The following is a 12,317-nucleotide window of genomic DNA, read 5'->3' as shown; positions in this document are numbered from 1 at the left end:
GTGCTGACCTTTAAGGGAGGTTTATTCTGCGCTGTTTCTCTAACAGAGAGGCATTGCCACAGTGCGGTAAATATCTGCTTTAGAAAAGCAGTGGACAAACAGCTTTGAGCTCCTTGAGATTTTATTTATTATTAATTAGACAAAAGAAGCAAGAGCGGATGAAGTCAGGGCTCACACAAACCCAGGAAGGCTTTCAGTTTGATTTTCTGTTAATGAGAAAGCTTCTGCTGAGCTAAAAGCTGGAGTCCCCAGCTGGAGTACAGTCTCTTCGAGCAAGGTTTGACAATACTACGGCTTTAAGAGATGAATTTGGGCCTTATTTTAATGAAGAGGTACTGCGCAGTCTGTTTCAAGTCAGTAAACAGCTTGAGGTGCCTTGGGGTTTTTCTCAATTGGAACAATTGAAGCAGCAACGAATTGGTGTGGTCAAACTCTCACAGAACCAAGATTTTCAGTTTTAGCTTCATGCAGGTGCTGGAGCTTTTAAGCTGAATGTGGAAGCTCTTATTCCTGTCTCTTTTACACTTTGGGTTCTCTTCCTGCTGCTAAAATTGCACGTGAGACAATCTATTTCACTGAATTTGCCTTTGCCAAGGGTGTGTTAATGGAATGTCACTATATTGGAACAGTTGGTGCTTCGTAGTTAAATATCTATTATTCATAGGCTGCACCACTCCACAGTTCCACTACATTCTCCGGCTCATCTGCCGCACAAACAAGAAACATTTTCTTTTCCTTTCAGGCATCAAGGCCCACAAGATGCAACAACTCAGGGATACCCATGACCTTCTGGAACCTTCCTCCCCTCCCCTCTGACTCCATCCCCTCCCCCAAACACACCTCTGTTGGGTATTCCTAACCTTCTGCTCTGATGCCAAACTCCTCTTCCGTCCCCTTCGCCTCCATGCCTATTTCTTGGGACAAGAGTCCTCTCCCTGTCCCACAGACTCCCTTCACCTAGCTCCAATGCTCTCCCTCCACCTGGACCCCTCCCTCTGGCCTTTTACCTGCACTCGATCTGATCATTGAGAACTGTTGACGTGACATTGGTTGCCTCAATTTCTCTGCCACCCCCCTCCCCCACACAATCTATCCTTTCTCCCTCCGAGGCAAAAGTGAGGACGGCAGATGCTGGAAACCAGAGTTTAGAGTGGTGCTGGAAAAGCACAGCAGGTCAGGCAGCATCCGAGGAGCAGGAAAATTGACATTTCGGGCAAAAGCCCTTCATTTGGAATCCGAACTGACTGCACTGCATATGCTTAAATCCAACCCTGACTTTGTTATTAAGCCTGCTGGTAAGGGTGGTGCTGTTGCAGTCTGCTGTACTGGTGTACAAAGGCTGAGCGCCAGCTCTCAAGATACCTTCTCCTGGACCATGATCTCACCATGGCACATCAGGTCATTGTGTCAACAGTGGTAACTAACCTCATTTCATCTGGTGATTGGCCCATCCCACCCCACTGCCTCCAGCCCCACACAGCTCGCTTCTACCTCCTATTGAAAATCCACAAACAGGCCTGCCTGGGAAGACCTATTGTTTCAGCACACTCCTGCCCCATAGAATTCATCTCTTCCTATCTTGACTCAAGTCTTTTCTCCCCTGGTCCAGTCCCTGCCCACCTCCATCCCGGATTCCTCTGACGCTTTACGCCAGTTTCCGAATTTTCAGTTCGCAGGCTCCAGCCATCTCTTCATTATCATGGACGTGCAATCTCTACACATCCATCCCCCACCAGGATAGTCTCAGGTGGAGCAAAGGCCTGAACCGCCCCACCCACCACCGTCCTCCTCCTCCTCCATTTGCCCGAGCACGTCCTTGTCCTCAACAATTTCTCTAATAACTCATCTCATTTTCTCCAGGTCAGAGGTGTGACCATGGCTACTCGCTTGGGCCCCAGTCATGCCTCTCTCTTTGTGGGGTACGTGGGACATTCTTGGTTCCAGTCCAATTCTGGCCCCCACGTCCCAAATCTTTCTTCAATATATTGATGACATCATCGGTGCTGCTTCCCTCTGTCCTCTGGGATTGGAAAAGTTCATTGATTTTGTTTCCAATTTCCACCCTGCCCTCACTTTCACCTGGTCTGTCTATGACTCCTCCCTTCCCTTCCTCACCACATCTCTGTTCCGATTTCTGGGGACAGACTGGCCACTAACATAAATCCACTGACTCCTACAGCTATCTGGACTATACATCCTTGCACTCTGTTTCCTGTAAAGACTCCATTCCAGTCTCCCAGTTCCTCTGTCTCCATCGCGTATATTCCAAAGAAGCCAACTTTGACAAGGGAGCCTCCGAAATGTCCACCTTCTTCCTCAACTGAGGATTCTGCAGCACCATTGTGGACAGGGCCCTCAACTGGGTCCAACCCATCTCCCGCACTTCCACAGGTAATTCAGAGGCTCCCTTGTCGAAGTTAGCCTCATCGAAACACATGCAACAGAGACGGAGCAACTGGGAGAACAGAATGGAGCCTTTACAGGAATCAGGGTACGAGGTTTAGAAGCAAAATCAATGAAATTTTCCAATTCCGGACAAGAGCGGGAAGCAGCACTGATGACATAATCGATACATCGGAGAAAGAGTTATGGTGGGGGCCAGAATAGGACTGGAACAAGGAATATTCCACAGGTCGCTGGCACCTTCCCCTGCAACTGCCAAAGGTGTAACACTTGCCAATTTACCTCCGCTGTCTTCAGTATCCAAGAGCCCAAACACATCTTCCAGGAGAAGCAGCAGCACTTTACCTGCACTTCACACAATCTAATCTACTGTATTTGCTGCTCACAGTGTGGTCTCCTCCACATTGGGGAAGCAAAACATAGACTGGGGGACAGTTTCACAGAACATCTACGTTCTGCCCGTAAAAAAAGACCCTGAGCTTCCAGCTGCCAGCCACTTTAACACATCACCATGTTCCCTGGCCAACATCTCTGTCTCAGGCTTGCTGCAGTGTTCCAGCAAAGCTCAGTGCCAGCTGGAAGAACAACACCTCATTTTCTGCTTAGGGACTCTGCAGTCTTCTGGACTCAATGTCTAGTTCAATAATTTTAGGGTCTGAATTCCCTCATGTCCCAGCCCCTTACCACACACACCAGGGTCTTGTTATCACAGAGTCTGCTATTACACACTCCTATTGTCAGCCATTAACAGTCTCCACTAACAGCTATTTACCCTCCTGGCCAGATCATTATTGGATTCCTTTGTCTGTCCAACTGTTTGGGCTCTATCCCTACCTGTCATTCACTCCTCACCCTCTCCCCCAACCTATCCTCTGCATATAAACTGATAACTTTCCTAGCTACCATCAGTTCTGAGGAAGGGTTACTGAAGCCAAAATGTTAATTGTGATCTTTCTTCACTGATGCTACCAGACCTGCTGTTTTCCAACAACCTGTTTTTGTAACCTATTATTCGGTTAAGTTTTCCAATAGAGCTCAGTTATTCCAATTCTTCTTTCTTTTGTTTGCATTTTAACTAAGAATAAACTGTGTTTTGCTTCAAGCCTGGTAGTTTGACCAATCGAATTGCATCCGGAAAACAACACCTTGCATTTGCCTTCAAAAGGAAGAAGGCGTTGGGGGTCTAGGCTATCTTTTTAATATATTTTGAAGGGGTTTCGTCTGGTCCATAACAGGGGCTTCATCTTTAAAAGTAAAAAACGGCAGATTGTTTCTTTCTTCTGCAGCTAGACTGAGAAGATAGCACATGAGATTCAAGCTGTTTTGCTAAATTGCTATGCCAAGGGTGTCTTCATGGGATGCAGCTTTATTGGAACAGTTAATGATTAGTAGTCAAAGAACATTATTTTATTAAGTATTTCAAGAGTTAAAAGTTACGCCAATTTTACTTTTTTGTTTGCATTTTAACTGTGTTGTAAGAATAAAGTGCGTTCTGCTTGAAGCCTAGTGATGGACCACTCGAAACACATCTGGAACACCTAAAACACCTTACACATGCCTTTGAGTAAAATAAAAAGTTAGGATCTAGGCCATCTGCTTGATATATTTTGAGGGGGTTTGGCTGGTCCATAACAGAGCCGTTAACAAATGGTCCTGATTGAAAAATCAATCAAGATAGTCTCTGGATTAAACTGCCTTGACCACACACAGGTAGTGCCGTTCTGGTTTCTCATTATCACCATCACATCTAATTAAGGCACCTATCCATTTCCAAACACACCGGCCCAAGGAGCCGATGATTCCACTCAAGGGGTCAATCCCATGCAATTGGTCAGGGTGAGAAACATGGTGACCAGCCTAACAAAAATGACAGAGGTGGCTGCCCATCAGTCTGCCAGCAGTGGAAAAACCATCCACAAACAATTTGGAGGCAGACAACAGGCCAATTTGTGTCTCTTGCCCACTTGTGGTTTGTTAAAGGGTAATTGTCCTTGAGCACCCAGGGTTTAGAGGTGGACAGGGCCACTCCTATCTCCCTGGGCTATCCACTTAAAATTTTCAGTTCACAAATATCTGATATGGGGAGTAATTTCAACATGTCAGAGGAACAGATGGACCTTCCAACAGCAGGGAAATTGAAGTCTACGATACAAGCTTAACTTGAAACTGTTATATTTACTTACAATTTGTTCCTTTCTTCTCTCTTTCATGTACAAAACATTTTTTCATTTTTTGTAATCAACCTTTCCAAAAGCCACTAACTCCTTTATTTGTCGCAGGGGGTGTGGAATGCAGGGTTGGTCACATTTAAGATAACTGGGATTCAATGGTCCGTGTTCCAGAAGGTTTGCAAAGCCTGGACTTGGATGGAAGAAGGTGAATGCATTGGAGAGAGTGCAGGAGCAATCTGTAGGAATGGCTCCAGGAATGAAAAGTTTCAGTTATGACGATGAGTCGAAGAAGTTGGGACTGTTCTCCTTGAAGAAAAGAAGGCTGAGAGGAGATTCTGTAGAGGTTTTCAAATAATGAGTGGACTTGACCGATGGTGGTTCTGCTTGTAAAGGGAACATGAACGGGAAGGTGTGGGTTTAAAGTGATGTGCAAGAGGAGCCAAAGGGGAGTTGAGAAAACAACCTCTTTGCTCAGCAAGATATGGAATGCACTGACTGGAAATGCGATGGAAGCAGGTTCACCGGGGGCATTCAAAAGAACATCGGATGATGACTGGGATAGAAATGGTGAGCAAGAGTATAGGGAAAAAGCAAGAGTTGGCACAAGGTATTGATGCTTGTTTGAAAAGCCTGTGCAGGGTCCGATGGGCTGAAAGGCCTCCTGCCCTGCCTTAACAGTTCTGTGACATTAACATTAAATGGTGTTTACATTAAAACATGAAAGCACAACGCTCAATAAATATTCTCATTAAACATCCTTAAGGTTCAACTGCTCCATGCAACTCATTTGAACCCTCCTCTTGCCTCCAAACCCTGACTCCTTTGGGCCCTCAGCTCATGACGCAACATGACTGGTTTTGAAGTTTAGAACATCAGACTCAGACTGTCTGTTCAGTTCTAGCGCCAGTCTCGATCTGAGTTGTCATCATGCAGCACTGCACAGTAGAAATTCCCAATAGCATAACCATTTGCAACAAACTACTTAACTGAATGTGAAATTGTAGCTAGCTCAGAAAAGGCATACATCATCTGTTTCAATCCTGAAATCATGTCACATCAAACAGTAAATGTTAACAATTTCCCCCAGCTCTATACATCCCAACAGATTTACATTTTTGCAAGGAGGACACACAAAATCCTTGATTAATCATTGCTATAAAAATACATGATATATCAAAGCCAACTGCAAATACAGAGTTTACCAGGGGGCATTTTCCTTCTCAGTACCCCATTAAAGTCTGTGGTCTTTGTTAAGAGGTCAAGGTCTGATGTTAAATTGTCAACACAGTGGGAGAAACAGAGCAAGAAAGATAGAGCATGAAAATAAACTCAGATGCAAAAACAGAGAAAAGGAAAGAGAGGACTGAAAAAAGACAACAGACGAAAGTAGGCTCATAGAGTCATAGAGCTGTACAGCACAGACTCGTCCATGCCAACCACATAGCCTAGTACCATCTGCCAGCATTTGGCCCATATCCCTCTAAACTCTTTCTATTCATATACTTATCCAGGTGCCTTTTAAATGTTGTAATTGTACCAGCCTCCACCACTACCTCTGACAGCTCATTCCATATACGCACCACACTCTGTGTGAAAAAGTTGCCTCATAAGTCCCTTTTAAATCTTTACCCTCTCACCTTAAACCTATGCCCTCTAGTTTTGGACTCCCCCACCTTGGGGAAAAGACCTTGGCTATTCACCCATGCATGCCTCTCATAATTTTATGAACTTCAATAAGCTCATCCCTCAGCCTCCAGCGCTTCAGGGAAAATAGCCCCAGCCTGTTCAGCCTCTCCCTTTTGCTCAAGCCCTCCAACCCTGGCAACATCCTTGTAAACCTTTCTGAACCCTTTCAAGTTTCACAACATCCTTCCTATAGCAGGGAGACCAGAATTGAGCACAGTATTCCAATAGTGGCCTCATCAATGTCCTATACAGCTGCAATATGACCTCCCACCTCCTATACCCAATGCTCTGACCAATAAAGGCAAGCAAACCAAACATCTTCTTCACTATCCTGTCTACATGGGTCTCCACTTCCAAGGAACAATGAACCTGCACTCCAAGGTCTCTTTATCAACAAAACTCCCCAGGACCTTACCATGAAGTGTGTAAGTCCTGCCCTGATTTGCCTTTCCAAAATGCAGCACCTCACATTTATCTATATCAAACTTGATCTGCCACAACTCGCTCCATAGGCGGAAGCACAGAGAGTGAGAAAGGCAATGTAAAAGGGTGACATAGACATGGTCACAAAAATACAGAATAAAACAAAAGGCTGGTCTTATCGAGTATGTTAAAGAGATTAAGTAGTAGTATCAGAGGTAGGTAGATAGCAGCAGAATTGAGCAGTGTTCCAACAGTAAGAAACAGGGAGAAAGAAAGTTGAAGAGATAGAGGGAATAGCCATGGACAAGGGGACAGATAGAGAGTGAGTAGGCGAGATAGAGCAAGAGAAATGGAGATACTAAGGAAAATAGATTGATATGAGATCGAGAGAGAGGGGGAGAGGGAGGGAGAGAGAGAGAGAGAGGGAGAGAGAGCGTGAGAGAGCGCAATCCTGAAATAGCATTTCACGAGATAGCAACTGCTTTTATCAAAATAGGCAGGAAAGAACAAACTATACCTTCACTTGATCTATAATGCAATGATTTCTCAATTCCATTTAGTTTCATATCTAGTAGCATGTTCAACAATTAATTATAGATCCCATATATAAGCCACTTTCACATAATAAAGAGCTAGGTGCTGGAGTATCATTTATTTGAGATGTGTGCACGCCATCCTGACACATAGACGATAAACCCTGTAAAACCTGTAACCCAAGTACAGTGAGAAGAAAAGGTCTTGCACAAATACATGGAAAGAGACTGCATATCCAGGTCACAAATTGCAGTAAGTGTAACAAGATCAGCAAAGAATAGTTGATGACAATACAAATTTCTCATTAGCAATAAGGTTTTAATTTGCTGAATGGGTAGTTCTGACTCTTGCCTTGGTGAGCATTATTCTAAATCCCTCCACTTCAATTTGCCCACCTCAGCCTGAGCCAGTGCCCAAGCAGTGCTGACATCTGGCTGGTTAAGAGAGGGCAGTCTCCCTGCTATGGGAGGTCCCATATTGACTGCTTAAACACATTTACTGGTAGTGGGGATGGCAGGAAGAGACTATTTGTGACTGAGCCTGTATTCCCCAGAGAGTTTAGAAGAATGAGAGAGGATCTGGTAGAACTTTACAAACAGGGTTCCACAGACTAGATGCAGGGAGGACGTTTTCCCTCGCTGGGGAGTCTGGAACTAGAAGTCATGCTCTCAGGATATGGGGCAGGCCACTTAGGACTGAGGTAGGAAACAGTTCTTCAAACAGAGGGTGGAATTCACGATGCTAAATGGCTATGGAGACTGGGTCACTGAGTATATTCAAGAAAGAGATTGATACCATTTTAGATTTTAAAGACAACAAGAGAAAATGGGAGTATGACACAGAGATAGAAGATCAGCCATGATCATATTTAATAACACAGCAGGTTCAAAGGGCTCCTAGTTTCAATTTGACTTGTAAATCCAAAGCATTGTGTTAGAAAAGGTTTTCATCCCTGAGAACTGACCTTTATTTGAACCAAACCAGAGAACAATCTTTTCACCAATCGTCAGCATGGTTTTCTTCCCAGTATTCAGGATCTGTGGAATCCCATTGCCTCAAGCTCAGCAAAAGGCATGCGTTAGGAGTGTAAATTTTAACTAGGGAATGATGTTACATTCAGCATGTCTGGTTGGGAGTCACATTGATACCAGATTAGCACCAATTAGACAACGGATGGTTCTGCCTTGGGAGAAAATCTATCTGTCCACATTCTACACAGATATTTGTAATGTTGTGTAGCGACGGATAGCTTTTTACAAAAAAATTGAACTTCCAATTAATCACTGAAGGAATAACATGACAAATTTCACTTTTCATCTTGACATCAAGTGTAAATCACAACCTGGTTACAACCTGACATTCTCAATCTCTCTCTGGGATTTTGGAAGCTCAGAAACTCTCCACTGATTCCACCCATAGTCTCCAAACCTAAACACCTTGTACCTTCTTCTCACTGAAACAACTTGTGCCTTTTCTTGAAAATCACCCCCACGCCCTTGGACACCATAACTGCTTCCAGCCCTACAACCCTCAGAGTTCCCAACTTACCTTTTTGGCACATCAAGTTCCTGTTATCCCTCCATTTGACATCCACGCCTATAGCTGCTGGGCCTTTAGAATTCCTTCCCTAAATATTCTGGACACTCTGCCCACTCTTTTTTTTAAATTATGCGTTTCTTAAACTTACCCCTTCTTGTGCTAATATCGCCGTGTGCAACTTGGCATCAAATTCTTTTTCATATTAAATCTATGAAACACATTGAGACTTTTTTCCTATGTTAGCAGCCTGTATAAAACAAACATGCTCAAAGTTGGGCTGAGAGTAAAAGTGACCAAGTGTTGCTTTATTAGGATAGGTCGGAGATTCCATGTCTGCCAATCTCTAAGTGACGCTAACACCACCTTGTATTGCAGGGAGAAGTATCATTTGTACAGGCTGGGGAGTTACGCGAATCTCAATGTGTATATGGACTGGTGAAAGTCGGGTAAAAGCTGTGACAAAATGTTGGAACATGCAAATGTTGGAGCATTTATTCGGAACCTGTTAGACGGTTTGAAAGAAGGCTCGGTGGTGGTCTCTGCCCGCCCAAACAATGACTGCTACTAATTAACCAACTTGGCGGCACGAAAAGATGAAACCAATTGGCATTTAAGCTAATCGAGTGTCCTTATCCCTTAGCAGTATCCTGCACAGTGCTCCTCCATGGGGAAGTACCAGAATGGAAAGCATAGTTGGACAAGTGATCATCGTGTTCTGTCCTAAGTTTGACTGGGACCTGCTGGCCAGCATTCTGGGAAAATAAGCCTAATTATTGGGCTAAATATTAGCATGAATTATTTTTCTGAACCCTTGATGCACACTGCTCCAGCCAATGGTATGTAGTTCCAGTGGATACCATAGCAGACTAAGGAACATTCCTCCATCAGTGCAGCTCAACAATGTTACATCCCCGCACAAAACAGGAGCCACTCAAAAAGTCACTTATTTATTGCTGTACAAAATACTTCTAATAATATAGCTACAGTACATCAATAATCTGTTACTGCAACATAACTCTAAAAGAATGGCTGTACAATTACCCTTGGGAGCATGTGATAATGTCTAGTTGTCATATATTAAAGCTACATCATTCTATCAGAAATACATCCCCAAACTTAGCTTCATAAGGAGGGTTAACTTCACCTTCCAAAGCAGACCTGTGCATAGCAACACCATAAAGGGGTCTTCTGTTGTCAAGCACTTTCAGCTCTCACTTTGGTTGCATTCTGGTTTTCCCAGCATCACTTGGGATCAAAACACATGCGGCGTGAGTCACATGGTCACCCAGCAGTGACCAGAACCTCTCCCTCTTCAATGATGATCTCCTGCGAGTCAGTGACTGGCTCTGCATCTTGTGGTGATCCCGACAAATTGCTAACTTTATCACAGTTGTGCTGAAACACGTTTTTAGTACTGTAAGCAACCAATTTAAAATGCTGTCCAGTGATTCCCCATTACCTGCATGATTAGTTCAGTGTTGAGTATGCCCACAGCGCCCCAGGTGGTGTATCAGAGTGTAGCACCATTTTCTAATTGAATGCAGCCTCAACCCTTCTCTCTCAAGCCCCCCAGATTCAGACATATCACTCTAGGTCACTACAGGGAGGTGAGGGGGTGGCTCAGGCAGGTTCAAGATGGGTAGTAACTCTCTAGCTCCTCCTAACAGCTGGCTCCAGCAAAGTGAAAGGGAAGATTTCAGGTTGATGGCTTGTTGGTATTCCTTATTGTAAAGGAATGCAAGGTCCTAAAGGTGTGAGGAAGAGTCAAGTGCAGAGCTGGAGGGGGCGAGGGGGGGGGGGTGGGGGGGGGAAGGGTGCAAAAGTTGGATTATGAAGGATTGAAGAAATTAATACAGTACTAATTTTCTGCCTCCAAGTGGCTCTAGAAAAGCTTGTAAACAATATGGAGTACAGTACTTGTTGTAATGGTTGGAGGTGCCCAGGCATTCAAATCAGTACTGGACCAATTTTTACTTTGAATATTATTCACAAGTCGCTTAACTGTATCAGGTCATGTCTCTTACTTTGGTCTGAATGTTTGGTTGCTTATGACCCAAGACTTTGGAATCTGAAAATCTGTAAATGGCTGCTGCCCCTTGCCCTCCTCACAGACCCTCACTCATAATACTCAAAGATTTAAGCAACCACCTTAGTTAACTATTTCACCTTGTCTTACTAAGACGCGGATCGTCTGGGTTGGCACGCACTTTGTTTCTGGCGGGGTCAGCTGTCAAGAGAACAGGAACAATGGCCATTTTGGAAGGTACAGGTAGTGGAGCAGTTTGGGGGAGGTCCTGAATCAAAGCTCATGCTCCTCTTCACTGAGGGAGACTCCCAAAAGTTCTCATGACGCAACGCCAGGAGAGGCATCTATGCAGATTTTAAAGAGCTGGGGGAGGTTGGGTCAGGGGTGTGAAGTAATGGGAATGAACACAGCACCTTTCCAATACAATGGAGGACCAGAGCGAGAAACAGAGAGAGAGAGAGAGAGAGAGAAGAAGAGGCAGAGTGAACAAGTCAAACAAACGTGGTATGAGGTGTATTTGTGCATTTTCTTATGTTTTGCAGCATTGCATGTTCATATTGACTGGGATTGGTGATGAACTTCAACCTCTTCCTCCCATTCACTCCGTACTTGCACTTCCCCCCCACCGTGATAAAAAAAGGGACTATGTATTTTGTCTTATTCCCTGCAGGATTGGTAGCCCTGAAGGTCACCAGTGGCACTATGCCCTGTTCTTGCAGGATCTGCAGCAGGCCTTCCTGTAGTACCAGTGTGTGCACAGCTTCACCTTCAGCACCAATGCACAGTTGGCCGTCACTTTGTCCTGACAGTTGTCATCTGCAAAACAAACGAACAAGAGAAGATTTACCATGGAGAACAAGATGCCGTTTCACCACCTCACTTGCACAGACACCCCAGCCTGCAAACCTTGAGTGTTGCCAACACTGGGTAGACAGTTTCTGGCAAGCTTTACCACATGACCTGTGACCTCCTAACTGCCCAACCCAACACTCTTTCCATTGGTCACCCACTATCTTAAGCCGTGTGGCACAAGACCTCTACACTCAACTGGAAGTTGTCAAGTCCTCTGTAATCTAATTGGATAATTCTTCCCTCTCCAATAACTCAGTAACCAACAAATTAAAGCCTATATTAAGCATTTTGGTGTGAGTACACAGCCTTGTTGCACTCCTTTCTTCAATAGAAAAAACGTCTGATTGTCTCTCTTCACACTAGTGTTGTGTCTGGTCCCAATACTCCAGCTTAGTTTCTACTAGTATTTCAACCAAGCTCATCGTAACTTGTCTGGTATGAACACTATGTCTTGGAATCGCATATGCAGGCCTAACCACTTTCTCAACCTTAAATACTGTGTGGACAAACACCCCTAGGTCTACGTTTGTGCACTCCTGTTAGAGTTGCACTTTTATTTTCTGTCACCTGTCTGCTCTTGATATAAAAGATGTCATTTCACACTCCTGTACCTTATATGCAGCTGCGACATTTCTGCACAATCGAGCAGGTATGTCAGCATTCACTTGATATCCATCACTATC

General features: G+C 44.4%; 1 protein-coding gene across 8 annotated transcripts in view; it reads right to left on the bottom strand.

Moving 5' to 3' along the window:
* Nucleotides 1-7,532: 7,532 nt before the first annotated feature.
* The window catches only part of LOC140479622 (ADAMTS-like protein 2), a 135,572-nt gene continuing 130,787 nt past the window's right edge, over nt 7,533-12,317 (bottom strand). For 6 of the 8 annotated variants that reach the window (XM_072573494.1, XM_072573493.1, XM_072573490.1 and 3 more), the window contains one exon: nt 7,534-11,598. In XM_072573494.1, coding sequence (XP_072429595.1) covers nt 11,483-11,598 — 116 coding nt within the window. In that variant the 3' untranslated portion in view covers nt 7,534-11,482. Of the gene's footprint in view, nt 11,599-12,317 lie in introns of all 8 variants that reach the window. The other 2 variants (XM_072573495.1, XM_072573496.1) reach the window with 1 other exon arrangement.

The sequence above is a fragment of the Chiloscyllium punctatum genome, chromosome 7 (assembly GCF_047496795.1).
Source record: "Chiloscyllium punctatum isolate Juve2018m chromosome 7, sChiPun1.3, whole genome shotgun sequence".
NCBI lineage: Eukaryota > Metazoa > Chordata > Chondrichthyes > Orectolobiformes > Hemiscylliidae > Chiloscyllium > Chiloscyllium punctatum.
The sequence above is the reverse complement of the archived record's forward strand: the minus strand, read 5'-3'. Positions and strand labels throughout refer to the sequence as shown.